General features: G+C 41.3%; 1 protein-coding gene across 1 annotated transcript; it reads right to left on the bottom strand.

Annotated features, from left to right (window-relative positions):
• Positions 1-35: 35 nt before the first annotated feature.
• Positions 36-14991, bottom strand: LOC118393812 (neuronal acetylcholine receptor subunit alpha-5-like). The gene is given in 9 exon segments (XM_035786897.2): positions 36-459; positions 763-1142; positions 1145-1493; positions 1660-1837; positions 5028-5137; positions 7706-7750; positions 8908-9059; positions 14170-14325; positions 14546-14991. Coding segments are annotated over 8 exon segments (1452 nt in total). The 5' UTR covers positions 14249-14325; positions 14546-14991; the 3' UTR covers positions 36-300.
• Between the last annotated feature and the right edge of the window lie 12590 nt (positions 14992-27581).

Genomic DNA, 27581 nt, shown 5'->3' with positions numbered 1-27581 from the left:
AGAGGCAAGAAAGACAGTAACCTGGAGAATTGTATTCATTGTTATACTTTACTTTGTGAGATATGCCTATAGGGAGGTATCCTCCTTTCAGAATATAAAACAATTGATTGTTAATTTAATCTATAAACAGATAGAGACAATCCCTCATTCATTTACACAAATCAAAAATCATGATGGAACTAGAATCCATTGCAATTATAACTGGTCTCCCACACCCACGTGAGTAAGTGTCTCTTTATCTGCACTGACTGTAGTGTCTCTGAAATGATTGTGCTCAGCGCACTTAGTCTCAGTTTAGTCTTATCCGCTGCCGCCTGCATGGTTGGGGACGATGATGTTTGCCCATTTGTAGATGACAGGGATGAAGAGCAGAGCAGAGCCCAGTACTGAGACCAGGAGGAAGGTCCACAGGAACACACGATCCAGAACTTGAGCCACAAACTTCCAGTCCTGCACCACCTGGAGAGAGAGACCAAAACGCCCTTCAGACACCAACACATGACCTCGTTGACACAGGCTGGGAGGGCTTTGCACTCAGAGGTGCAGTTGCATGTGACAATCAGAGGATGGAGACAAATATACAGTATGGAGATGATGAATATATAGAGAGAATTACAGTAAGACTTCAAAAACCTAATTTCAGCACTATAGAATTGATTTTGAATGGTGTTCAAGTCATAACAAACACAATATTCTCTCATGCCAACTTTGTCATTGATACTGAGGGGCAGACTGATTCTCTGTAACTCAATGGGATCTTACCTCTCTGACCTCGTTCTCCTTGACCACATGCATGGTGATGTAGCGGATAGAGTCCAAAGCAGCCTGCAGGTTATTCCTAGAGGAGAGATGAGAGGTGGACTCTGGTGAAGAACCCTTCATAATGGCCCCTACTACCCCTTCTCTTCTTGCCAGTCTTGCCCACTCTCTCCCTGTCAGTCCTTCCCTGGCCCCGCCTGGGGTAGCATAGCGGTCCACGTGGCTGCGCATACACAGCAGCTTAGGCAGCCTGTGCAGGAAGATACGGCGCACCCATGGCGCCATGCCTTGGTGCGTGGATGAGGAGCGGTGGTGGATGTTGATAGCGAAGACGGTGATGACAATTGAGAGCGTGACAAAGATCATGGTGAACACCAGGTACTCCCGATAAGAGGGATGACCTTGGAGGAGGACGGAATTATCTCCTCGATCACGAGGAGGAAGACGGTGAGGGACACCAGCACAGAGGTGCACAGGGAGATCTTCTCCCCGCCGTTGGAGGGCAGGTAGAAGACCAGGATGGTGAGGAAGGAAAGGCCGATACAGGGGATAATGAGGAAGAGGGTGTAGAAGAGCGGCAGTCTACGGATGATGAAGGAGTAGGTGATAAAGGGGAAGTGGCAGGGACCGTCCATCCTCAGACCACGGCTGCCTGTCGCTTTCACTATCTCCCATTCACCATTGTCAAAGTAGTCCCTCTTATCTACATGGAAGTCCTCCAGGAGGATGTCAACCTATTGAATGAATACAAGGTTAGAAAAGATGAAACATCAACAGACGTATCTTCCTTTCAACTCCCCAAAGTATAAACAAGAGATTAACATATTTCTGACATCAATTAAAGACTATATGGTCATTACTATACTGTAGACTGTTTCACAATGCTGTGTAGGCTTCAACCTGTGAGCCATCATAGGTCCAGGAGCCAAACTTCATGGAGCAGTTCTGCAGGTCAAAGGGGAAGAAGGTGACATCGATGATGCAGGCTGACTTGTAGTTAGCGGGCTGTGTCCAGATGATGGTGCCATCATACTTGACAACAGCCTTGGTGACAGAGCCCTCAAAACGTCCATCGGCGCTGTTAGAGGAAAGGGTTAATATCTGTTTATCTTCTACGGGGTTGAATCTGGCTTTTCTTCATGTGTTGGATTAATTGTATTTGTGCTGTTCAAAATATCGTGTAGGATGCTGTGTAGGATTGCAAAGCTACCGGTAATTTCCCAAAGTTACTGGAATCTTCCATTTTGGTATTTAACAGACCATCTATGGCAATCTATCGTAACTTTCATAATTTATACTTGAAAAACGTATTTAAAAAAAATAATGAATATATAGTATTAATGTATTATATCTGTGTCCATATTGTCCAGGAGTTTCTAGTAGATAGACAATACGGTTCAAGAGAAAATAACCTCATTAATTAAAAAAGCATTTAATCAACAAAAACATTCTTTTCAATTAACTCTGCAACACAACTGCCACCAGTTTGACGCCAAAACACTGACAACAAACACATACTGACATAGTAAAAAATGTTGAAACCCTCATATTAAACATGATGGTATTCACTAAGTTGATGGTTTATATTTCTTATATTTATATCCGCAGAGTACGACCCTGCCTCACACAGGAAGCGGCGCAGGTCCTAATCCAGGCACTTGTCATCTCCTGTCTGGATTACTGCAACTCGCTGTTGGCTGGGCTCCCTGCCTGTGCCATTAAACCCCTACAACTCATCCAGAACGCCGCAGCCCGTCTGGTGTTCAACCTTCCCAAGTTCTCTCACGTCACCCCGCTCCTCCGCTCTCTCCACTGGCTTCCAGTTGAAGCTCGCATCCGCTACAAGACCATGGTGCTTGCCTACGGAGCTGTGAGGGGAACGGCACCTCAGTACCTCCAGGCTCTGATCAGGCCCTACGCCCAAACAAGGGCACTGCGTTCATCCACCTCTGGCCTGCTCGCCTCCCTACCACTGAGGAAGTACAGTTCCCGCTCAGCCCAGTCAAAACTGTTCGCTGCTCTGGCCCCCCAATGGTGGAACAAACTCCCTCACGACGCCAGGACAGCGGAGTCAATCACCACCTTCCGGAGACACCTGAAACCCCACCTCTTTAAGGAATACCTAGGATAGGATAAAGTAATCCTTCTCACCCCCCCCCCTTAAAAGATTTAGATGCACTATTGTAAAGTGGCTGTTCCACTGGATGTCATAAGGTGAATGCACCAATTTGTAAGTCGCTCTGGATAAGAGCGTCTGCTAAATGACTTAAATGTAATGTAAAAAATGTATATATTTAGGTTTTTAAATCATCTTATTAAATTAAGATATTTTCTGTGATGAGGCCACTAAGACTGCATTTACACAATTCTGATTGTTTTAATTAATTGGTCTTTTGAACAATCAGTTGATCAATGTGATTGATCAAAAGACCAATTAGTAGAAAAAAGATCAGAATTGGGCTTCCTGTGTGAAAACAGCCACAGAGGGCCAGAGATTGTTACAGACACCTGTGATAATCTGAAGTACCCAAAAGGGCCAATAGATGTCTTCTAATAGATTACATAAAATCCATGAAACATACCAAAATTCTGGTAGTTTACTGGTAAATTTAGAAAGTTTCCAGTATTATGCAGTGCTTGACTTGGGATGGAAGTAGTGTAGGAGCTGTATTTTTCCAAGTCGGTACATTAGAGATTATGTTATAGAGACCTCTGATTATTCACTGTTAGTGGATTAAACTCATTTTCCATTACTTCTGTATGACCTTTAACTAAAAATAATTCATTACTATTATTACAGCCCACATGAAAAAGTAAGCATTATTGACACTGGAAAGATGACGTGTCTGATTCCATGTAGACCTACCACGTCTTTCTCCTGCTGTTGTGCCCTTGATCAAGGCACTTAGCCCCCAGATAGAGATGGACTGTTAGTCACATGTTGTCAACATGTGGTCAATTCTATCTGGAGAGCAGGGTGTGCAGGCTTGGCTTTTTCAACATTACAACCAAATACTTTTGTCTCCATAAAAATGATTCTCTCATTCAACAAATGGATAAGGTAGGCTTTTTCAAAGCAAGGTATTAACTAGACGTGTTTATATATAAGGCAGAAATATTTATGTTTTTGAGGGAGATCTATGCACAAAAATGTATTTGTCAATTTCTTAGAATATTTTTACGTTGTCGTAATTACATGTCTACTGTTTAATAGGGGGGAATACCAGTTGTTTAACATTGCAGATAGGCTCTACAGCAACAACGAAATGAATGCTTAGTTAACTATACGTTACTTAACTAGCGAGATAACTTCTGCAAGTTATATTTTGAATTGGTGATCTAGTTAGTCTGTCTGTCATTATGGAATACCTGCTGCTGGAATGTCGCGCTCTCTCCTCTGGCAACCCCACACTGGCACACACGCAACCCCACACTGGCACACACGCAACACCACACTGGCACACACGCAACCCCACACTGGCACACACGCAACACCACACTGGCACACACGCAACCCCACACTGGCACACACGCAACACCACACTGGCACACACGCAACACCACACTGGCACACACGCAACACCACATTGACACACACGCAACACCACACTGACACACACGCAACACCACACTGACACACACGCAACACCACACTGACACACACGCAACACCACACTGACACACACGCAACACCACACTGACACACACGCAACACCACAGACATGCACTAAAGGGTCATTCCGATAATGGCTGATATGTAGTTATTTTTATTGATTGACCATATTTAAGTGTGCTTTTTTGAAGTACATTCGAAATAATTATTCAACTAATTTCCATTACCTTACAAACCCTAATTTGACAGTTTGGAGCAGGATTCATGCCATTCAGCCGAGCACTTTTTCAATCTGCGCTATCTCGAACAGCCTATATTGGCACTCACAGATTCAGAGACTAGCGACAAATAAACTTGAACAAAGCAGAAACTCGCCATTGCTATTCAATGACGATCCCACCTTCATTCAGATTTTATCAAAAAAAATTGTCTCGGTGTGTGAATCTGGGCCAGCGAAAGGCAACTTTGTTTTTAAAGAGGAGCTGTACGTTGTGTTAGTACGGCGTTCCGGACAGCTACGGCCCAAGTCAAGCACTGGTAATATACCCTCCCTTTGCAACCCTAATGTGGAGATTATATTGAACCGAAAGTGTTAGTTCAATATCAGTGCCATCTTTTGTTCTCCTGTTGGCAGTCTGTTGGGCATAGTACTTACTTGTCATAGAGCACAATGTCTGGGATCCAGATAGAGTCCGAGGGGACTCTGATGTTAGTGATGCCCAGGTAGTCATCAGGGTCCCAGCGTAGCTTCATGTCCAACCATTCCTAAACAGGAGAGAGAGAGAGAGAGGGATGAGTCATCTCTTTTTACAAGCGGATCCATTTGACAAGACTTTTGCTGGAGCTCGCGCCATGAATGCCTTTTCTCCTCATGAGAGACATTTGATTGCACTACACTATATACTGAGTTTACAAAACATTAAGAACACCTGCTCTTTCCAGGACATAGACTGACCAGGTGAATCCAGGTGAAAACTATGATCCCTTGTTGATGTCACTTGTTAAATCCACTTCAATCATTGTAGATGAAGGGGAGGAGACAGGTTAAAGAAACAAATAAAGTAGATAGTAGGAGAGAAGCACTGACGTGGACAGAGCAATATCTTCAACCTTATGTCCTCATTCACCGCTGACAAATAGATGTGGCCATGCAGTGGTATAAAGTACTTAAGTAAAAAATACTTTAAAGTACTTCTTAAGTATTTTTGGGGTGTATCTGAACTTTTACTTTTACTTCACTACATTCCTAAAGAAAATGATGTACTTTTTACTCCATACAATTTCCCTGACACCCAAAAGTACACGTTATATGCTTAGCAGGGCAGAAAATGGTCCAATTCGCACAATTATCAAGAGAACATCCCTGGTCATCCCTACTGCCTCTGATCTGGCAGACTCACGAAACACAAATGCTTTATTTGTAAACAATGTCTGAGTGTTGGAGTGTGACCCTGGCTATCTGTAAAATAAACTGTGCCATCTGGTTTGCTTAATAGAAGGAATTTTAAATGATTCATACTTTTACTTTCGACATAAGTATATTTTAGCAATTACATTTACTTTTGAAACTTAAGAATATTTAAAACCAAATACTTTTAGACTTTTACTGAAGTCGAATTTTATTGGGTGACTCACTTTTACTTGAGTCTTTTTCTATTAAGGTATCTTTACTTTTACCCAAGTATGAGTATTTAGTACTTTTTCCACCACTGTGGCCATGTTAGCTATTGCCCTCTGTCCTCTGATTTGCATGGAGTTGTTTGTCATTGTGTCAGACTTGGGAGAGGCTGACCTGCAGACCCTGGTCTGGAGTGATGATTCCCTGGCTGCAGAGAGCCGATGCAGTCAGAGGATATGAATTAAGCTGCCAAGAGGGCTGGGTGGCAAGGCAGGATGCCGGGGGGCGGGAGTTGCAAAGTGGGTGGCTCGTGTGGGCACAAGGGAAGGTGGAGGAGGGTGGGGAGAAATGAAGATGTGAGCTTTTAGTGAAATGCCACCAGAACAAGGGGACATGCAGGGGGAAGGGAGGTTGATTGTTACTCTAAATGCCATGTCGCCTTTGTATGTCTAGTTGACGCTGCTATAGAGCAGTGGTTCCCAACCTTTTTTGGTTATTGTACTCCCAACTGAATTTTGCTTTGCCTGGAGTACCCCTGAAGTACCCGTTTATGTGCATGTAACCCTGTGGACTTATGAGTATTTTCAATTACCCCCTCAGGATAGGCCAATTACCCCCGGGGGTCCTAGTATCCCTGGTTGGGAACCACTGCTGTAGAGTGTTGTGAATTATACAATGGGTGGGTCTAATCCTGGACGCTGATTGGTTAAAACCGCATTCCAGTCGGTGTCTATTCCACAAGTTACCACCGGCTAAAGCTGTGACGTTGAAATGCCTATTTGCACTGTTCAATCTCACTGTGCAATCCACTGTCTCATCAGCCCAGCCAGACAATTTATAAACATGACCTCCAATGTAAAAAGCACCTAGACATTGTCTCCCATTTCTTTTAGACTAGCATTTGGTTTTCAATAGTGGATATTTGTATAAACCTTGCTGTCTGTCTCTCTGACATTTGTACCATTGTTTAATTTTGAAATTTGATCTCCAGCTGTCCCATAGTAATGAACTTGTAGGGGCCGGAAGTAGGGACAAGACAGACAAGCAGGCAGCTTTTCTCAGCCAGTCAATTTTTGGGGGGATATATACAAAGAAATGTCATTAGAAACAGGTAAAATAAATGAAGTGCAGCTAGTTTGCGGTCTTTCCAGCTTCAGTTTGAAGTGATTGTGTTAGCTTTGTTGTTGGCTAACTCCTCTGAACAACAGTGTTCTGACGAGCGAGCACATTTTCTATTGCAGGTGAAATCGCGCATCACCATTGTTATGGATGTATCCAAATGAATGTCACTAGAAAACAGCTTAAACGAACGACTGGGTCGCGTCCATAGATACAGAACAAAAATACTTAACAACTGGGTCACGTCTCTGAGAACCAAACCGATAGAATGAACAACCAGCCGGCTTGGGTAGAAACACCTAAATTTGTGTCAGGACTATATCTTGTGGAACGATGAAATAGTATGAATAAATTCCTCAAAATAACTTTTTAATTAAAATATGCTAACCATAATATAAATATGTTGGTAACCCATTGTATAAAGGTGACAATGCCCTCAAAGACGGTGATTGGAGGACATATTGGCATGGTTTGCCAGCACTCGACTTCGTCTCGGGCCTAACAATCCCCGTGCTTATTTATCCTCCAAACACTGGCTTCTCAGGAAATATCACTTAATTATACTATAACCCCCCCAAATATGTTTAAGATCTTGCCTGTTTCATCCACACATTGGTTGTCATCAACTGGTTCTTCTCGTCCTGTAATGGAGAGGACATACTGTAAAGGTTTTATCTGTACCTTTGTCTTGGTATACTGTCAGTATGTTTGTAAACGTGTTAAAAAACAGAATGTAAATTCGTCTAAATGTATTTATAGTGATATATTCTTTGCAGTGATGTAATGTACTTAAGTAAAACATACTTTAAACTACTCAAGTAGTTTTTGGGGGTATCTGTACTTTGCTGTTTATATTTTTGATAACGTTTACTTTTACTTCACTACATTCCTGAAGAAAATAATGTACTTTTTACAGAATACATTTTCCCTGACACCCAAAAGTACTCATTACATTTTGAATGCTTAGCAGGACAGGAAAATGGTCCAATGCACACACTTAGATGAAAACATCTGTCACGCCCTGACCTTAGTTTTCTATGTTTTATGTATTATTTTGGTCAGGTCAGGGTGTGACGAGGATGGGTATGCTTGTTTGTACTGTCTAAGGTTTTTTGTTTTTCTAGGGGTGTTTGTCAGTCTAGGTTTATTATAGGTCTATGGTGGCCTGAATTGGTTCCCAATCAGAGACAGCTGTTTATTGTTGTCTCTGATTGGGGATCCTATTTAGGTTGCCATTTGCAATTTTGGTTTGGTGGGTTATTGTCTATGTGTAGTTGCCTGTCAGCACTTGTTAGTGTAGCGTCACGGTCATTTTGTTAAAAGAAGAATGTATTCTTATCACGCCTTGGTCTCTTATGATGAACATGACAACATCGCTGGTCATCCCTACTGCAATTGATCTGGCGGCCTCACTAAACACACATTGTTCTTTTTTAAGGAATGTCTGAGTGTTGGAGTGTGCCCCTGGCTACTGATAAATAAATTAAAAAAACAAGAAAATGGTGCCGTCTGGTTTGCTTAATTTAAAGAATTTAAAATGGTTTATACTTTTGATACTTAAGTATATTTTAAACCAAATACTTTCAGACTTTTACTCAAGTAGTATTTTACTGGGTGACTCACTTTACTTGAGTCATTTTCTATTATGGTATCTTTACTTTTACTCAAGTATGACAATTGAGTACTTTTTCCTCCACTGATTCTTTGCCTTGAAAGTCCAGCTTGCATTGACAAACATCAAAATAATCATCAAGAAGGCACAAACCACAATATCCCATAATAATCCTATTTTTCTCACCACGTCCACTAGCTGGGAGATGGCCAGTCCAAATCTGACCCGTACTGTGCCGTTGAGGTATTCCACAGGCCTCACCCATTTCTGGTAGTTTCTGAAGAGGTTCTTGAACAGTTTGTCCTCTGTCTTGGCATAGGAGGACAGTTTAGGGATTCCTATAGAGGCAGGGAAACACCACATTAGCCTTCCTTAAGCTGCATCATGTCAGCGACGTGTTAACAGGGGGTATTATCCTGGTAACAGCTCATGGCCATTGTTCAGCCCACCTAAAGCACATTGACAATGATTCATAGTCCCTGGCACCTGACACTTTGTCAATAACCCCATCAATCTCCAGTTTAACGTGCAGGAAATCACCCCAGGGATCTCAGCATCATGGCAATCACATCTCTGGTCCCTGTTTACCCTCAGACCAGGACCAAACATTCGCTATCTAGGGAGGAAGAAAGCTAACTGTCACTTTGTCATGGCAACATCGTCAATACCTTTTATTCATGATTTGGTGTTTTCCACTCCTCATGGAAGGACACCAAGGTCAAGTGTGTCCTTCCTGTTCGAATTCTCTGCAAACTAGTATGTTTGATCAGATGTGTTGGTGTGTATAACAGAGGTGTAATTTTATTTACAGGGAGGATTTTTGAATAATATGTTTTATTGTTTTTTCCATCAAATGAATCATCCTCTTCCTCCCTGGACAAGACTCCTCTGCTACCAATACAGAGTGGTGCTTCATCCCCAGTTCTTCACCATGGAAGTAGACCTATAAAGAATCTATCAGTGATTAAAGGTAAGAGTCACTTGGCTGGGGTTCAGGCAATAAAAGGCTGTCCAAACCTTTAAACACTAATGAAGGTTTGGCACAGTATAAACTAAAGATAGTTGCATTTGTGCACCAATTTCCTCCGTAATTGATGACTCACTGTTCCCCGGCTCCATAGACATGGAGAGATTAAACATGACTCCATTGTTCCATGTGTGTGATGCCACCACTAGTGTCAGGTGGGAAGGTTTCAATAGTGTGGGCTGCCTACTCAGCCTCCTACCATCATCCAACACTAATGTGTTTCTTCCTATCAGCTCTGTTCTATTTAGTGTCTCTCTCTGTAAATCCTCAGTCAGTCATCCCCCGCTCTGGTCTAATTTAATTTGTCTCCGTGTGTTTTCTATCTGGATTATGAGGAAGGAAGCCCCAATGAGTTTCACTCTCCATAACTTCATTACAGATGGATCTGATGTTGTGACTGTGGTTGATGGATACCTCATTGTATCAGTGCATCAGCTGGCCTCTGTGGCATGCTGGTATCCATGACAGCCTGGTGGTGTAGGCCCTAGGGGGGTTGATGATGGAGAGAAAGGCTAGAGGGTGGAGCTTTAGATAGAGGAAGTGTTTTATGTGTGAAGGACACAGTGAGGTCTTTGTGCCCCCTAAGGACTAGCTGGGTTTTTAGACAGAGAGAGACCGAAGGTGCACCTTTCATATTGAAGACATCAGCCGTCACTCTAGTCCACATACAACTGGGAGGGAAATCTAGAGTTAGCCTCTGTCAATGCAGAATTTATTTAATTTAATTTGCACAAGCAAATCTCAGGATTCAATTATTATATTCAGCACTTTAGTTCAAACAAAGGATGTAACGTTGCTGTATTACTGCTGGAAACAGCTCTCCAGCTCAGAGAAAATGAAGAAGTATTGATTCAATTCTTGAGGGACACAATGCTCTTAAATCATTCCCCACGTGCTTATGGGCTTATTTTATGTGCGTTCAATATGGCTGTAAATTTACCTGAGGATGACAGGCCCAATGCGGGGCCAACTACAGTTAACACCCCTGTGTCATCCTCAGGCTCAGGATCAATAGCAGCATTCTTAGACCTCCTCAGTCAATATCACTGGGATTAGCAGATTCATCATCTTTACACGTTCTGTCTCTCAGCACAGCTTCCTGTAGAAAATCATGCTTCATGTCTGGCTTCTTTGGGAGATTCTGAACACTACCCTTTGTGAAAAACAATATAAATATGATCCAACAATGTTTCATATAACACCTACAGTACAACCATCATCTATTGTATGTCATTTCAAGTAATAACTTAGTAATGAGCTAAGTAATACTTTTTATATAAGATTTATATGAAATACAAATAATTTAAGTGGGTAAAGACAACTCGTGCTAAATCTCTTCTGCAGCTGACTCTGTTGTCCTTCATTAGACTAAGCAAGTATGCTGAGAACCACGGGACACTATTCATTTAAACTGAGCAAAGACATCTATATCAAATCAGAGGGGAAGAGTCTGCACAACTGGAAAATCCTCACAGAGCAAGGGCATTACATACATGGACTACATTATAGTTGCTTCCTTTGATTTCTGTAGTGGAGCAACAATTCGGCATGCATTGTCATGATAGAATGATAAACACAATCTAAAGACCACTTCCCAACCCTTTACAATATATCTAATCCAGTGTATAGATTGTGTTATAAATGCTCAGTCTTACACTACTGTTCAAAAGTTTGGGGTCACTTAGACATTTCCTTGTTTTTGAAAGAAAAGCACATTTTTTTCCATTAAAATAACATAAAATTGATCAGAAATACAGTGTTGACATTGTTAATGTTGTAAATGAATATTGTAGCTGGAAATGGAAGATTTTAGTCACCATAGCAGCACCCACTCGTAGCACGCACTCCAGCAGGTATATCTGGTCACCCCCAAAGCCAATTCTTCTTTGGCTGCCTTTCCTTACAGTTCCCTGCTGCCAATGACTGGAACAAACTGCAAAAATCACTGAAGCTGGAGACCCATATCTCCCTCACTAGCTTTAAGCACCAGCTGTCAGAGCAGCTCACATCACTGCACCTGTACACAGCCCATCTGTAAATAGCCCATCCAACTACCTCATCCCCATACTGTATTTATTTATCTTGCTCCTTTGCACCCCAGTATCTCTACTTGCACATTCATCTTCTGCACATCTACCATTTCAGTGTTTAATTGCTATATTGTAATTACTTCGCCACAATGGCCCATTTATTGCCTTACCTCCCTTATCTTACCTCATATGCACACACTGTATATATACTTTTCTACTGTATTATTGACTGTATGTTTGTTCAATTCATGTTTAACTGTGTTGTTGTTTGTTTGCTTTGCTTTATCTTGGCCAGGTCGCAGTTGTAAATGAGAACTTGTTCTCAACTAGCCTACCTGGTTAAATAAAGGTGAAATAAAATAAATAAAAATGTTTAATGGGATATCTACATAGGCATTCTAATTGATCATTAGAAAACCCTTTTGCAATTATGTTAGCACAGCTGAAAACTGATGTTCTGATTAAAGAGGCAATAAAACTGTCCTTCTTTAGTCTAGTTGAGTATCTGGAGCATCAGCATTTGTGGGTTCGGTTACCGGCTCAGAATGGCCAGAAACAAAGACCTTTCTTCTGCTGGCCTTCTAGGCAGAGTTGCAAAGAAAAAGCCACATTTCAGACTGGCCAATAAAAAGAAAAGATTAAGATGGGCAAAAGAACACAGACACTGGACAGAGGAACTCTGCCTGGAAGGCCAGCATCCCGGAGTCACCTCTTCACTGTTGACTTGGAGACTGGTGTTTTGCGGGTACTATTTAATGAAGCTGCCAGTTGAGGACTTGTGAGTCGTCTGTTTTTCAAACTAGACACTCTAATGTACTTGTCCTCTTGCTCAGTTTTGCACCGGGGCCTCCCACTCCTCTTTCTATTCTGGTTAGAGACCGTTTGCGCTGTTCTGTGAAGGGAGTAGTACACAGCGTTGTACAAGAGCTTCAGTTTCTTGGCAATTTCTTGCATGGAATAGCCTTCATTTCTCAGAACAAGAATAGACTGACAAGTTTCAGAAGAAGAATACATTATTTGTTTTTGTCCATTTTGAGCCTGTAATCGAACCCACAAATGCTGTTGCTCCAGATACTCAACTAGTCTAAAGAAGGCCAGTTTTATTGCTTCTTTAATCAGAATAACAGTTTTCAGTTGTGCTAACATAATTGCAAAAGGGTTTTCTAATGATCAATTAGCCTTTTAAAATAATACACTTGGATTAGCTCACACAACGTGCCATTGGAACACAGGAGTGATGGTTGCTGATAATGGGCCTCTGTACGCCAATGTAGATATTCCATTAAAATAGTAATTTACAACATTAACAATGTCTACACTGTACTTCTGATCAATTTTATGTTATTTAAATGGACAAAAAAAATGCTTTTATTTAAAAAAAAAAAAGGACATTTGTAAGTGACCCCAAAATTTTGAACTGTAGTATCTACAATTAGTGTAACCTGATTGTGTGGCCAGTGAGGCATTAGGCCAGTCTATCTCTCCAGAGGATCCCTGGCTGTGTACTGTACTGATGAAAGATGTGAATATTTTATGAGTCACCTCGAAAATGTGGGGTTTACAAAAACACCCCAAGTGATGACAGAATAAAATCTGTGACCTTTTACACATCTCCTAACCCTCTTCTGCTGTCTGCACAGCCCATGTTAGGAGCTCCATTACATGTTTCCATTTGAGTTATTTAGCAGACGCTCACGCTCTTATTCAAAACAAATTACAGTGAGCGTCAAACGAGAATCAATCCTGTTTCTGCACAGGTTGGCATGGAGGAGGCAGCCGTGTGGAGCTATCTGGGCTGGCCAGCTATCTGGGCTGGCCAGCTTATATTTCTGATATTGACTGGGCAGAGTTATTAGAACTCTGAGGTTCTTTCCCCAAGTCGTTAATAGAGATATTTCTTCCCTTATTCAGCTCATCACCACTCCCAGCTGAACAGAAGGTCACCAACCACAGGAAATTACTGCACTAAACCAGACAGGGCTGCGTATCATATATACTGAATTAACTGAGAACAGGAAACCAAATCACTCACTTTCATAACAAAGGTTGGCAAAGTCTCTGAGACCATACACTTTGATTAGAAATCTACTTAAAAGGGAAATGAATATATTGAGTGGTCATACTGACATTACTCAGCCCATCTGTTAATGACTATCCCTCATCAGTTCCTCTTTTAATGTAATATTAGTCTCAGCTGGCGTTGCCTCTTCACTATCTCCCACCCTCAGATTTTCCATCTGCCCTGCCGCTCATCTCCTTATCATCCTGTTCCCAGTAGATGATCCTAGTTGTGCAGAGTGGGTATCTCTCAGTCTGATAACATCTCTGATGGCCCATCACTCTGAGAGTGTCTTTCATGTCCTCCACGGTGGTACTGTGAGGAGAACTTACCCAGAGAGTGACACAGGTGGCAGCAGCAGTATGACAGCAGCAGGAGTAGAGTGGTGGCCGCTGGCCCAACTCTCAGCATGATATCAGAGGGGGCTCCAGATCCACACAGCCAGGGAGCAGTCCCTCAGGCAGCCATGACTACAACACAACTAGAGTCTAGGAAAACACAGCACAACACAGTGCACAAACAGAGGAAGTTATGGGATATGTATGCATCCGTTTAGATACCTTACATGTACACACAAACATGGATACGGGTACGAACTGCATACACATAGAAACTAATTTGCACATTTGCAAACACACACATTTCATCTTACACATTTCACAAATACACACATGCACAACAGTGTACATGCAAACCCATTACACTCACCTGCTTGGATGTAGTGAACACACACAAACCCATTCACATATGATCACAAACAGACATACTGTGCATATCAGACCTGCATCCTCTATTCCTATCATCCACTCAACACACAATCTATCCGGGATGCAGCGTGAGAGTCCAGACAGTGTGTCGGCAGACAGACAAGCAGCGCTGCTCTCTAGTTTTCCTCCATTCCATGCAGCCCTGCCTCAGCTCAGACAGACAATGCTTCAGTCTCTTGCTGCTGCCTCTAAATGAACAGTAGCACGCTCTCTCTCTCCTCCTTTTCCTCCTCCTCAACCTCCTCCAGAAAACCAGCCCCCTTTCTCTCCTCTCTCTCCTCCTTCGCCTCCTCCTCCTCCTCAACCTCCTCCAGAAAGCCAGCCCCCCTCTCTCTCCCAGAAGAGTCTGATCACTAATCACTATCAGGTATCTTCCCCAGCAGCACACTGCCTGCAGCCTGTAGCCTATCCACAGCCAAGTGTCTACACTGCAAGCCCTGCCCTAGCAGCTCTACCTATATAGATCCAGCACACTGATGTTGTTCTCTCTTTTTCTCTCCCCACAGACAGTGGCTAGCAGCGAGTCTGCCTCAGCCATACGTCTAACTAAGGAAACTTAAGGCTGTTGCTTCAGGTTAAAATGGCAGGGTTAATAGGGATGGAGGAGCATGTGTGTATCTGTATGTGTGTGTTGACAGCTTCTCTAATAAACAGCATCCATACCCCTGATACTACAGTAGCTCGAGTACCTGTGGGAAGAGAATATTCCGATTTTGAGATGTTATTTTGTGTGTGTGTGTGTATGCATGTCTGTGAGTCACATAACTCCATCATGTCTATGATGTATTGTCTCACATCATATATTTGACAGCCGTCTGCACTGATGGGTTGAGGGACGAGCATTGCGTAGGAGTGACGCCATCTAGTGTGAGACACGGGTCTATGATGATTACGCCTTGTGAGAGTGACAGCAAATGGAAAATGCTGGAAGGAAAAAACCTCTTCTGCCTAGCCCATGGGTCATGGTGTGCGTGGAGAAGTGGTAATACTGTATGGTGCAGCCAGCCTACCACTCTTTCCCTCCTCTCCCCTCCTCCTCCCCTCTCCCCCTCTGCTGGGAGACATGATGATGGCGGCTTGTCTATTACTAAGCTCTGTCTCCATCTTCCATTAGACTGAGCTTTCTATAGAAACACTGTAACCACATTAGCCTGCCACATATTCTCCTTCTTTGTTCTCTTTCTCTATGTATGTCTCAGTCTTGTCTTATTATTCATTTGTGTGTCTTAGTTCATATTTTCATGTTGGCATAACAAACCAGTGGAAATAATTGGCTAACACTTTGTTTGAATTAATATAGCTTTAATATAGCTTATTCAAGCTTGGTTTGTTTTTATTGAATAAAAGGTTGAATAATGTCATCTACATCTTTGCTAGGCTCAAAGATATAGCACCCAGACTGCAGACTGCATCAAATGAAGTTCAAAACCAAATCAGTATTTAAAAAACACATCTTGGCATATGCCTAGGTGTACAGTATTAATATCCTCAGACTCTATTCACATGTCATATACTACAGTATAGCATTACAGTATAGCACTACTGTATAGCACAACTATAAGGCACTACAGTATAGCACTACAGTATAGCACTACTGTATAGCACTACTGTACAGCATTACTGTATAGCACTACTGTATAGCACTACTATATAGCACAACTATAAGGCACTACTGTAAGGCACTACTATATAGCCCTACTATATAGCCCTACTGTATAGGACTACTATATAGCACAACTATAAGGCACTACTGTAAGGAACTACTATATAGCCCTACTATATAGCCCTACTGTATAGCACTACTATTGCCCGCTTTGAGGACAATACAGTGCCACTGACACGGCCCGCAACCAAAACACGCGGACTCTCCTTCACTGCAGCCGAGGTGAGTAAAACATTTAAATGTGTTAACCCTCGCAAGGCTGCAGGCCCAGACGGCATCCCCAGCTGCGCCCTCAGAGCATGCGCAGACCAGCTGGCTGGTATGTTTACGGACATATTCAATCGATCCCTATCCCAGTCTGCTGTTCCCACATGCTTCAAGAAGGCCACCATTGTTCCTGTTCCCAAGAAAGCTAAGGTAACTGAACGACTACCGCCCCGTAGCACTCACCTCCGTCATCATGAAGTGCTTTGAGAGACTAGTCAAGGACCATATCACCTCCACCCTACCTGACACCCTAGACCCATTCCAATTTGCTTACCGCCCAAATAGGTCCACAGACGATGCAATCTCAACCACACTGCTCCCTGCCCTAACCCATCTGGACAAGAGGAATTACCTATGTGAGAATGCTGTTCATCGACTACAGCTCAGCAATTAACACCATGGTACCCTCCAAACTCGTCATCAAGCTCGAGACCCTGGGTCTCGACCCCGCCCTGTGCAACTGGGTACTGGACTTCCTGACGGGCAGCCCACAGGTGGTGAGGGTAGGTAACAACATCTCCACCCCGCTGATCCTCAACACTGGGCCCCCACAAGGGTGCGTTCTGAGCCCTCTCCTGTACTCCCTGTTCACCCACGACTGCGTGGCCACGCACGCCTCCAACTCAATCATCAAGTTTGCGGACAACACAACAGTGGTAGGCTTGATTACCAACAACGACGAGACGGCCTACAGGGAGGAGGTGAGGGCCCTCGGAGTGTGGTGTCAGGAGAATAACCTCACACTCAACGTCAACAAAACTAAGGAGATGATTGTGGACTTCAGGAAACAGCAGAGGGAACACCCCCCTATCCACATCGATGGAACAGTAGTAGTAAGTTTTAAGTTCCTCGGCGTACACATCACAGACAAACTGAATTGGTCCACCCACACAGACAGCATCGTGAAGAAGGCGCAGCAGCGCCTCTTCAACCTCAGGAGGCTGAAGAAATTTGGCTTGTCACCAAAAGCACTCACAAACTTCTACAGATGCACAATCGAGAGCATCCTGTCGGGCTGTATCACCGCCTGGTACGGCAACTGCTCCACCCACAACCGTAAGGCTCTCCAGAGGTTAGTGAGGTCTGCACAACGCATCACCAGGGGCAAACTACCTGCCCTCCAGGACACCTACACCAACCGATGTCACAGGAAGGCTATAAAGATCATCAAGGACAACAACCACCCGAGCCACTGCCTGTTCACCCCGCTATCATCCAGAAGGCGAGGTCAGTACAGGTGCAGCAAAGCTGGGACCGAGAGACTGAAAAACAGCTACTATCTCAAGGCCATTAGACTGTTAAACAGCCACCACTAACATTGAGTGGCTGCTGCCAACACACTGACTCAACTCTAGCCACTTTAATAATGGGAACTGATGTAAAATATATCACTAGCCAATTTAAACAATGCTACTTAATATAATGTTTACATACCCTACATTATTTATCTCATATGTATACGTATATACTGTACTCTATATCATCTACTGCATCTTTATGTAATACATGTATCACTAGCCACTTTGAACTATGCAACTTTGTCTACATACTCATCTCATATGTATATACTGTACTCCATACCATCTACTGCATCTTGCCTATGCCGCTCTGTACCATCACTCATTCATATATCTTTATGTACATATTCTCTATCCCTTTACACTTGTGTTTATAAGGTAGTAGTTTTGGATTTGTTAGCTAGATTACTCGTTGGTTATTACTGCATTGTCGGAACTAGAAGCACAAGCATTTGATTTGATTTACTGTATAGCCCTACTGTATAGCCCTACTGTATAGTACTACTATATAGCTGTCACATTCATTATAAGGATCGGACCAAGGCGCAGCGTGGTATGTGTACATTCTTATTTATTTAAAGAATGAACACTGAACAAACTAACAAAATAACAAAACGAAATGTGAAGCTATACAAACGAGTGCTGACAGGCAACTACACATAGACAAGATCCCACAAAACACAAAGGGGAAATGGCTGATCCCCAATCAGAGACAACGATAAACAGCTGTCTCTGTTTGAGAACCATATCAGGCCAACTTAGAGATACAAAAACCCCTAGACCTACAACAACCCTAGACATACAAAAACCCTAGACAATACAAAAACTAGTGTACCCACCCTAGTCACACCCTGATCTAACCAAAATATCAAGAAAACAGAGATATCCAAGGTCAGGGTGTGACAATAACCCTACTGTATAGCACTACTATATAGCACAACAGTATAGCACTACTACAGTATCATGGTGTCCTCTCTGTTCAGCAGACTGTACACGGGGTCCTGTTTTTCTTTCTCCTTCTTTGTTTTGGTCACTTTGGCATAGATGGCAGTTTCACCCTGCTGTTCTGGTCTTTTCACTGAGGGGAGAGGTTGCTAGATTTAGTCAATCATGCTGGATACTGAATGTAGAGTAAGTTAACTGAGTGTTCTGAGAATTAAGTGTCTGTGGGAAACCAAATCGCTACAGTCAAATGTATCTTTATATAAATATAGCTACCTCAGTGCACTGTAGTTTGAGTTTTGTGGGACTTTGAGTTGTGTTATGAGTCTTTGCCTTCCTCTGTCTGCAGGCCTGTTGGTCTCTGTTTGTATGTGGCTAAACATTCATCAACCTGTGTAGTATCTGGTTACGTGGGATGCTCAGGGCTGCCTCTACGTCAGTATAACAGACAACAGATAAAAATAGGTATGACATGAACCTACCTTTGTAACCCATCAGACAGTACATGTTACGTATTCTATTCTACTTGTTTCTTTTTTAGTACCCACCTCTAGTTATTACACTGTGCAGTGCCTCATTTCCTGTAGGATCAGTTGGAGAGCTACAGAAACAGAAAATGAACTTCATACTCCTAAATGTAAATATGTAATTAGAGAAATATCAACAATAATCCTCATCCATGTCCCTGATACTGAAGGAAATGTACGAGCGGGATTGCAAACGAAGAGAAACTTACATGACACCAGCTGCGACTAGAACATCCAGCATATGAAAATCAAAGACAGAAAACATGCAGTATAACTTAGTACTTAAATAACTTAAGAAAATGAACAATATGTGATGCAAAATTTGCAATGTCAAAATATGAACTAATATATTGTACCTGGTACAACTGAGATTAGACTGTATGTTTGATCCGTATCCTGAGTCTCACTAAGGGAAGAATACAAATATTTGTATTTCCTGTCTCAACAATGTGGACATTGATAAATCAAGTAGTAGTATTTCATTTTCATTTGGTAGGTTTGATATACCTTGGTTGATGGTCAATGCCTATCACTGTAACAGAAAGCAACAATAAGGAATGACTTAAGCCATTGTGTTACAATACATAGACACTTAGATTAACATCAAGCATTTGCTCACTTTCTCCCACCATGTCACTTATGGTGATTGTAAGGCCCGGGATTCAATCATATCCGCGTTAGATTTTTGTTACAGCTTGCTTGATATTTAAAGGGGCTTTCCGATTGAGCTGTCATTTGCAACGTTTCGTGTATATGAACTGCGAGTGTACAAATCTACAGTTACAATATATTAACAAATATCTTGCTAAACTTGACTGTTTACAGATTAGTTTATCAAAATTCCAAATTCCACATGAATTGTTTGACATGTAAAGGGAATTTCCGATTGGGCCGCCATCTGCAGCATTTTGTGAATGCGATCTCCGCAAACGGCACTGAAAATGCCTTTTAAAAGTGAATTTTCAGCTGTCCAGCTCACTGTGTTAAGAATTGATTACTGGCCTAAACCAAACAGAAAAGGTTCACTTCACTTACTTGGTTTCAGGATCCCCCAGCACCTCCACAGTAACAGCAGTAAAGACAGAGTCAGAAACAGGAGGACCAAGGCTGCTGCCAGTCCTGCTCTACCTTGTCCTCCCACATTCTTTAGTCCCTCTGTGAAGAACATTGATCAAATAGACTCTGGTGTACAGTACACACTGGTGTTTAACTTGTTGCGGAGTATGTAGCCTTTCTTTACAAAAGCAATATATTGGCTAAAAATGTGTCTGAATGAAAAATATTCTAACTGCACTGCAACAAGTTGACAAATATACAGTGTGGATAGCAGCCAGGTTCTGTCACGCCCCGGTCTTAGTATTTTGTGTTTTCTGTATTATTTTGGTCAGGCCAGGGTGTGACATGGGTTATTTATGTGGTGTGTTTTATCTTGGGGTTTTTTGTAGGTTATGGGATTGTGGTATAGTAGAGTAGTCTAGGAAAGTCTATGGTTGCCTGGAGTGGTTCTCAATCAGAGGCAGGTGTTTATCGTTGTCTCTGATTGGGAACCATATTTAGGCAGCCATATTCTTTGAGTGTTTCGTGGGTGATTGTTCCTGTCTCTGTTTGTTTGCACCAGATAGGGCTGTTTTGGTTTTTCACGTTACGGTTAGTGTTTTGTATTGTTCGTTATTTTCTTTATTAGAGATGTATCGACATAACCACACTGCATTTTGGTCCTCCTCTCCTTCGACGGAAGAAAACCTTAACAGTGTGACTGTTTGAGGTTGTGGATAGGTGTCTTTTATACTGATAACAAGTTCAAACAGGTGCCATTAATACAGGTAACGAGTGGAGGACAGAGGAAGATGTTACATGTCTGTGAGAGCCAGAAATCGTGCTTGTTTGTAGGTGACCAAATACTTATTTTCCACCATAATTTGCAAATAAATTAATAAAAAATCCTACAATGTGATTTTCTGGATTTTTCTGTCTCACTTTGTCTGTCATAGTTGAAGTGTACCTGTGATTAACATTACAGGTATCTCTCATCTTTTAAGTGGGAGAACTTGCACAATTGGTGGCTGACTAAATACTTTTTTGCCCCACTGTATATAATCAATTAATACTATATATGATTTTTTAAAAATTAATTAAATAATATAATTATTAATTTTACCAGTAGATTGCCATCGATTTTCTGTTAATTACCCAAATTACTGAATATTTCTGTGCTAAATTATTGGTAGTTTTGCAATCCTAATCAGATTACATTGCTCATTTGCACATGTTCAACTCCAACCTTGTCCAAGCTTCTTGTGATGCTAATAATGCTACATTTCAAATAAATGTAGCATTACTGTCATCACAAAAAAAGTTAACATTTGATTGGAAGTTGAGTGGTTGTTTAAACTTCCCCTAAGTGTAAGATTTATTATTAAGAACGTAATTTGTGTTTTTAGAGTTTATACTGTATTTTAGCTTCTGAAGAAAAAAAATTCAACCACACAACACATGGTCCTTCTGTAGCTCAGTTGGTAGAGCATGGCGCTTGTAACTCCAGGGTAGTGGGTTCGATTCCCGGGACCACCCATACGTAGAATGTATGCACACATGACTGTAAGTCGCTTTGGATAAAAGCGTCTGCTAAATGGCATATATTATTATTATTTTATTATATTACAACAAATATTGAATGTGCACAGCAATCCTTTCACCGTTCTTTCTGATCATTACAAACATTAACAAATGCTTAGCTTCTTCCCCGTAAACGTGGATGACGACTCAAAGTTTGTCTCTGGTGTAAACACAGCTATAGTTGCCTGTCTTCTCTTGTAACATCTTTCATGGTGAAAATGGTGTCATCTTCACTTTTCTCCAAAAGAGTCATTCTTATCCCAACTCCATTCTTGCAAAGGTAAACCTTGTCCCCGTGTCGTTCCAGGCTGACAGTGCTACATTTAAAATCTATATTACCCCATTTTCTCACCTTGAATGTTGGTACAAACAGCCTTGGATTCAGCCAGACATTTCTAACAAAGCATTCAATCCCTTATACGTTCAGTTTCAAGAGTAGGTGTGTCATCAGAGTAATGAAGAGGTTCTGTTGTATTCATAGCACCATATGGCTAACTGATACAGTTGCACATGTAGCTATACTGTAAATGACAAATGACAAATAAGAGAAGAATTGCGCATGTATCTTTGCATAGACAAAAACTGTGTGAAATAAATGGCTTTTAAAAAGAAACTCCATCTAAAAACTACATTTTGGTATTTGTTTCATTAGTCCATTATTGACATAGTCCCACAAGGTTTTGCATGTCAGCAATCAAGTTTTCAAGATATGTGACTTTCAAAATACTGAAATCTGACCCTTATGATGCATTTTGTGTTGTGATGCTCTGTTTGGCATTATATGATGCAAAATGCATCATGCGGGTCAGATTTCTGTATTTTGAAAGTTACATATGTTGAAAACTTGATTGCTGACATGCAAAACATTTTGGTACTATTTCAACAATGCACTAATAAAACAAATACCATAAGATAGCTTTTGGGTCAATATAGTTTTCCTTCAATATACAAACAAGGCATTATACACTTTATTCTTAAAATGCATTATACCAATAAACAAACTGTCAAAATATTCAGAATGAATTTGTTTACAGTGAACGTCACTACACCATAGCGTCAGGTAATGTTACAACAAATGTATAGCTGCTAAAGCTAAAAACAGTACTATAAATAGCCATTGAGCAAAGTAACGGTGGTATTTGATTGTAGGTTGCTCATTCATTTCCTACATTTTCTCAAGAAAAGGCTGGCCCTGTAAAGCTAATTTGCCGCTTAGAGTCACCGTCATATTGTACCATTGGTACATTAGGTTGGCAGATTACAGTGCATACTGTAGTGGTCCTTTTTAGCTTCAGTACCTGTGAAAATGAAAGAAAGTACACTTTTCAATATCTCTTGTTGTGCCACATTAGTATGGAGATGATAATAGACGTATTGTGCTTAAATCATGTATGTATCTTGGGCACTCGCTGCTTGGCTGTTTTCTCTAAAATATCTTAACACATATCTTAGCATGTTAATAACTTTTTGCCAAAAGACAAATAAAAGCCAATTGATCATGTATACCCTACTAACATATAAAAGCATAATCCCTTGTTACAATTGTGCCATGTTTTAGGAGTACAGACAAAAATAGTATTTACAAGTATTTAATGCTTCATGAATGTAGTTATACTTATGAGCAGTTATTAGCACCTGAAATAATGTCTTATGCATGTTTCATAAGGTGTTATACACTGAGTATACCAAACATAGGAACACCTTCCTAATATTAAATTGCACCCACCCCTCTCCCCCCATTGCCCTCAGAACAGCCTCAATTAGTTGGGGCATGCACTCTACAAGGTGTCGAAAGCTTTCCCCTGGGATGCTGGCCCATGTTGACTCAAATGCTTCCCACAGTTGTGTCAAGTTGGCTGGGTATCCTTTGAGTGGTGGACCGTTCTTGATACACACAGGAAACTGTTGAACGTGGAAAACCCCAGCAGCGTTGCAGTTCTTGACACAAACCGGAGTGCCTGGCACCTACTACCATACCCTGTTCAAAGGCTCTTAAACATTTTATCTTTCCCATTCACATCTCCGAATGGTACACATGCACAATCCATGTTTCAATTGTCTCAAGGCTTAAAAATCCTTAATTAACCTGTCTCCTCTTCTTCTACACTGATTGAAGTGGATTTAACAACTGATGTCAATAAGGGTTCATAGCTTTCACCTGGATTCACCTGGTCAGTCTATGTCATGGAAAGGTGTTCTTAATGTTTTGAATGCTCAGTGTACGTATGCTTGTAATGCATTATAAAGAGAGTATTCATAGGAAGGGTTACCAAAAGTTGTTATCTGTCAGTAGATCACTACTTCAGAAAAGAGACATCATCATAATTATCTCTTTTTGAACAGCATGAACTAACAGCCACTACAGTCAACAGAAGTATGACCACAACAGCTAAACTTATCAGTCGGATTACATTGACCAGTATCACATCATGCGCAGCCTCTGAAATAGAGACCAAATGTAGATGGATGCATCATCATTTAGACAGAACTTATTCTAAGTGTATCCATGTGGTCAATGCCATGGTATAAACCCTCCACCATCTAACACACCCTTAAACCTCCCCTTTAACATCAACAGGACAAATCTAACTTCAATGGAAGTAGAAAGTATATAATCGGCCAGAGGAATAGTCAATGATACCAGAGGTGGCTGGTAGGAGAAGCTATAGGAGGACAGGCTCGTTGTAATGGGTGGAATGGAGTCGATGGAACAGAGTCAAACGTGGTTTCCAGATGTTAGATGTGTTTAATACCGCTCCATTCATTCCATTCCAGCCATTGCAATGAGCCTGTCCTCCTATATCTCCTAGGGAACCCCTAGAGCAGCAGGCCTGGGCAATTCCAGTTCTCAGGGGCCTGTTTGGTGTCACACTTTTCCTCTATCCCTAGAAAACACACCTAATTTAAACTAAATGCATTTTTAACTGAAGATCATGAAAGTATGACACCAATCAGGCCCCCGAGGACTGGAGTCACCCAGGCCCGCCCTAGAGTCTATTGAAATACCGGTGCGTCAATCTAAGTAACATAATAACAAAATCCTCAGCAACATCCGTCAGTTTAAGCTAGAGATAACTGTTTTATTGCACGGGCTGTCTCAATCCACCTCATCCGCCTGTAGCCCTATTCGCACGGGATTAGTATTACTATAGAACGTTGTTTATTATCACACCAGCATATCCGTTTTTCCAGTGGATGATTCGGATGGGATTAGTTTCACTAAACAGCCTGTGTAATTATTATTTTTTGCTCATTCAAAATTCACAGTTATAATGGAAGCCTGGAGACTCTTCTAGTCATGAAGATATTTCAAATGTCTATGGAAAGCCTGATATTGGCTTCATGTCTTTCAGTTCAGAGAAAGTCTAAATAATAAGAGCCATGAACTGTAACTTATGCAGATATTTAATTAACTGGCGAGTTTGGCAATTTATTAATTAAGGCACAATATCGTCCACACAATATCGTCCACACAATATCGTCCACTCGTCCACAGTTTATATGTGTCAAAACAGATGATTCATCTGTAGGCTATGTGCATAGCACTTTGTTTTAAGCATACATTTTTCCCATATTCCTACCCAAACTGGGTACAGCACCTGTTAAACTCTGCAATATCCTTCAAAACACAGGGATGAGGATTCGCACAGTATAAGTATTATTAGAGGACGTGGCAGTTTGCCGGGGTTTTAGGGCTGGTATGATAACCTTCCGGCCAAGGCAGCAGCCTTGGATCCCCCAGCACCTCCACAGTAACAGCAGTAACGACAGAGTCAGAAACAGGAGGACCAAGGCTGCTGCCAGTCCTGCTCTACCTTGTCCTCCCACATTCTTTAGTCCCTCTGTGAAGAACATAGTCTCTGGTGTACAGTAGACACTGGTGTTTAACTTGTTGCTGAGTCAGAGTATGTAGCCTTTCATTACAAAGTCATATATTGTCTGAAAGTGTGTCTGAATGACAAATATTCAACAAATTGGCAAATATGGATAGCAATCTTATCATTACAAACATACATTATACACATATATTGACAGAATCTTACCTTTCCATTCTCCATCAACATGAAAGACTATTAAATTCTCCCCTGTTGACTTCAAGTGACTGGGTACAGGTTTATCTCTGGTGTACACACAGCTGTAGTTGCCTGAGTCTTCTCTTGTAACATCCTTCATGGTGAAAATAGCGTAATTTTCACCTTTCTCCAGCTTCGCAATTCTTATCCCAACTCCATTCTTGCAAAGGTAAACATTTAACTTGTCCTCAGGTCCTCTGATGCCAGTAGTGCTACATTTAAAATTGACATTTACTCCTTCAGTCACATTAGATGGTCCAAAGATCTTTGCTGGGTAGATGTCTGCATAGAAACAAATGCCAATAAGGGGTGAACTTAAGTGGAAGTTAGGATTTCCCCTAAATGTAAGTGTGTTTATTATTAAGAAGGTCATTTGTGTTTTAAAGGTATATACTGTGTTATACATTGATGTAATTAAGTATTGATGGAACACTAATCAATAATCACTACAAAAATAGATACAGAAATACTTTACTTTTGTCTTCAGATTTTGCATCCTCACATTTGACAAGGATGGAGGCTGTGGCTGCGTGGAAAAATGTATACACTTAGAGAAAGTATTATGTTCAGGAAATGAACATCAATATTTCTCTGAAAATGTTTGTATTACTTGAACAGAACAAAATACTCACCGATCACAAGCCAGAGGAGTCCTACTGCTGCCATGATGTTGGCTGAGACTTCAGTGGTGCGGAGTGATGGATTCATTGGTGTGGAGTGATGGATTCATTGGTGTGGAGTGATGGATTCATTGGTGTGGAGTGATGGAAATGCATTGTTGACATACTGTACCTCACCTTTTCAGACTAATGATGGTAACCACACATTGAACGAATCAAAACCTAGAACATTGGTCTGTTTGGAGAGCTTTCTCAAATACTTTGGACATTTTTAGGCATACTGTCATAACAAAGCCATTTCGTCATTACAGTGTCACACCCTTATGTTGCAGAGGAGAAGGGTCCTGGTACATAAGCTATCAATTGAAATAGTCAGTGACATGTAGAACCTTATATCAAATGTGTTTATTTATTAAATATCATACTTTCATTAACATTTACAGGTTTTCCTTACAGAACTGCTAGTGGACTAATCTGCAGTTATAATACTATATAAACAAATGTTTTGCTAAACTTGACTTTACAGATTAGTTTATAATAATGAAAAATTCTTCATTCCGAATGGTATATAATATGGCAATTTAAGGGTTTCAATACAGTTGACTGTGACTGCAAACATTTGGTACTGTATGTGTCACGTTCTGACCATAGTTCTTTTGTGTTCTCCTTGTTTTAGTGTTGGTCAGGATGTGAGCTGGGTGGGCATTCTATGTTGTGTGTCTAGTTTGTCCGTTTCTATGTATGGCCTGATATGGTTCTCAATCAGAGGCAGGTGTTAGTCATTGTCTCTGATTGGGAACCATATTTAGGTAGCTTGTTTTGTGTTGGGGTTTGTGGGTGGTTGTGTCCTGTCTTTGTGTCTATGCACCAGATAGGACTGGTTTTGGGTTTCACATTTGTTGTTTTTGTAATTTGAAGTGTTCAGTTTGGATTTATTATTAAATAAGATGAACACTCACCACGCTGCGCTT

Source organism: Oncorhynchus keta, chromosome 14 (genome assembly GCF_023373465.1).
Source record: "Oncorhynchus keta strain PuntledgeMale-10-30-2019 chromosome 14, Oket_V2, whole genome shotgun sequence".
Lineage (NCBI taxonomy): Eukaryota > Metazoa > Chordata > Actinopteri > Salmoniformes > Salmonidae > Oncorhynchus > Oncorhynchus keta.
Note: the sequence above shows the minus strand (reverse complement) of the source record. Positions and strands in the feature narration are given on the sequence as shown.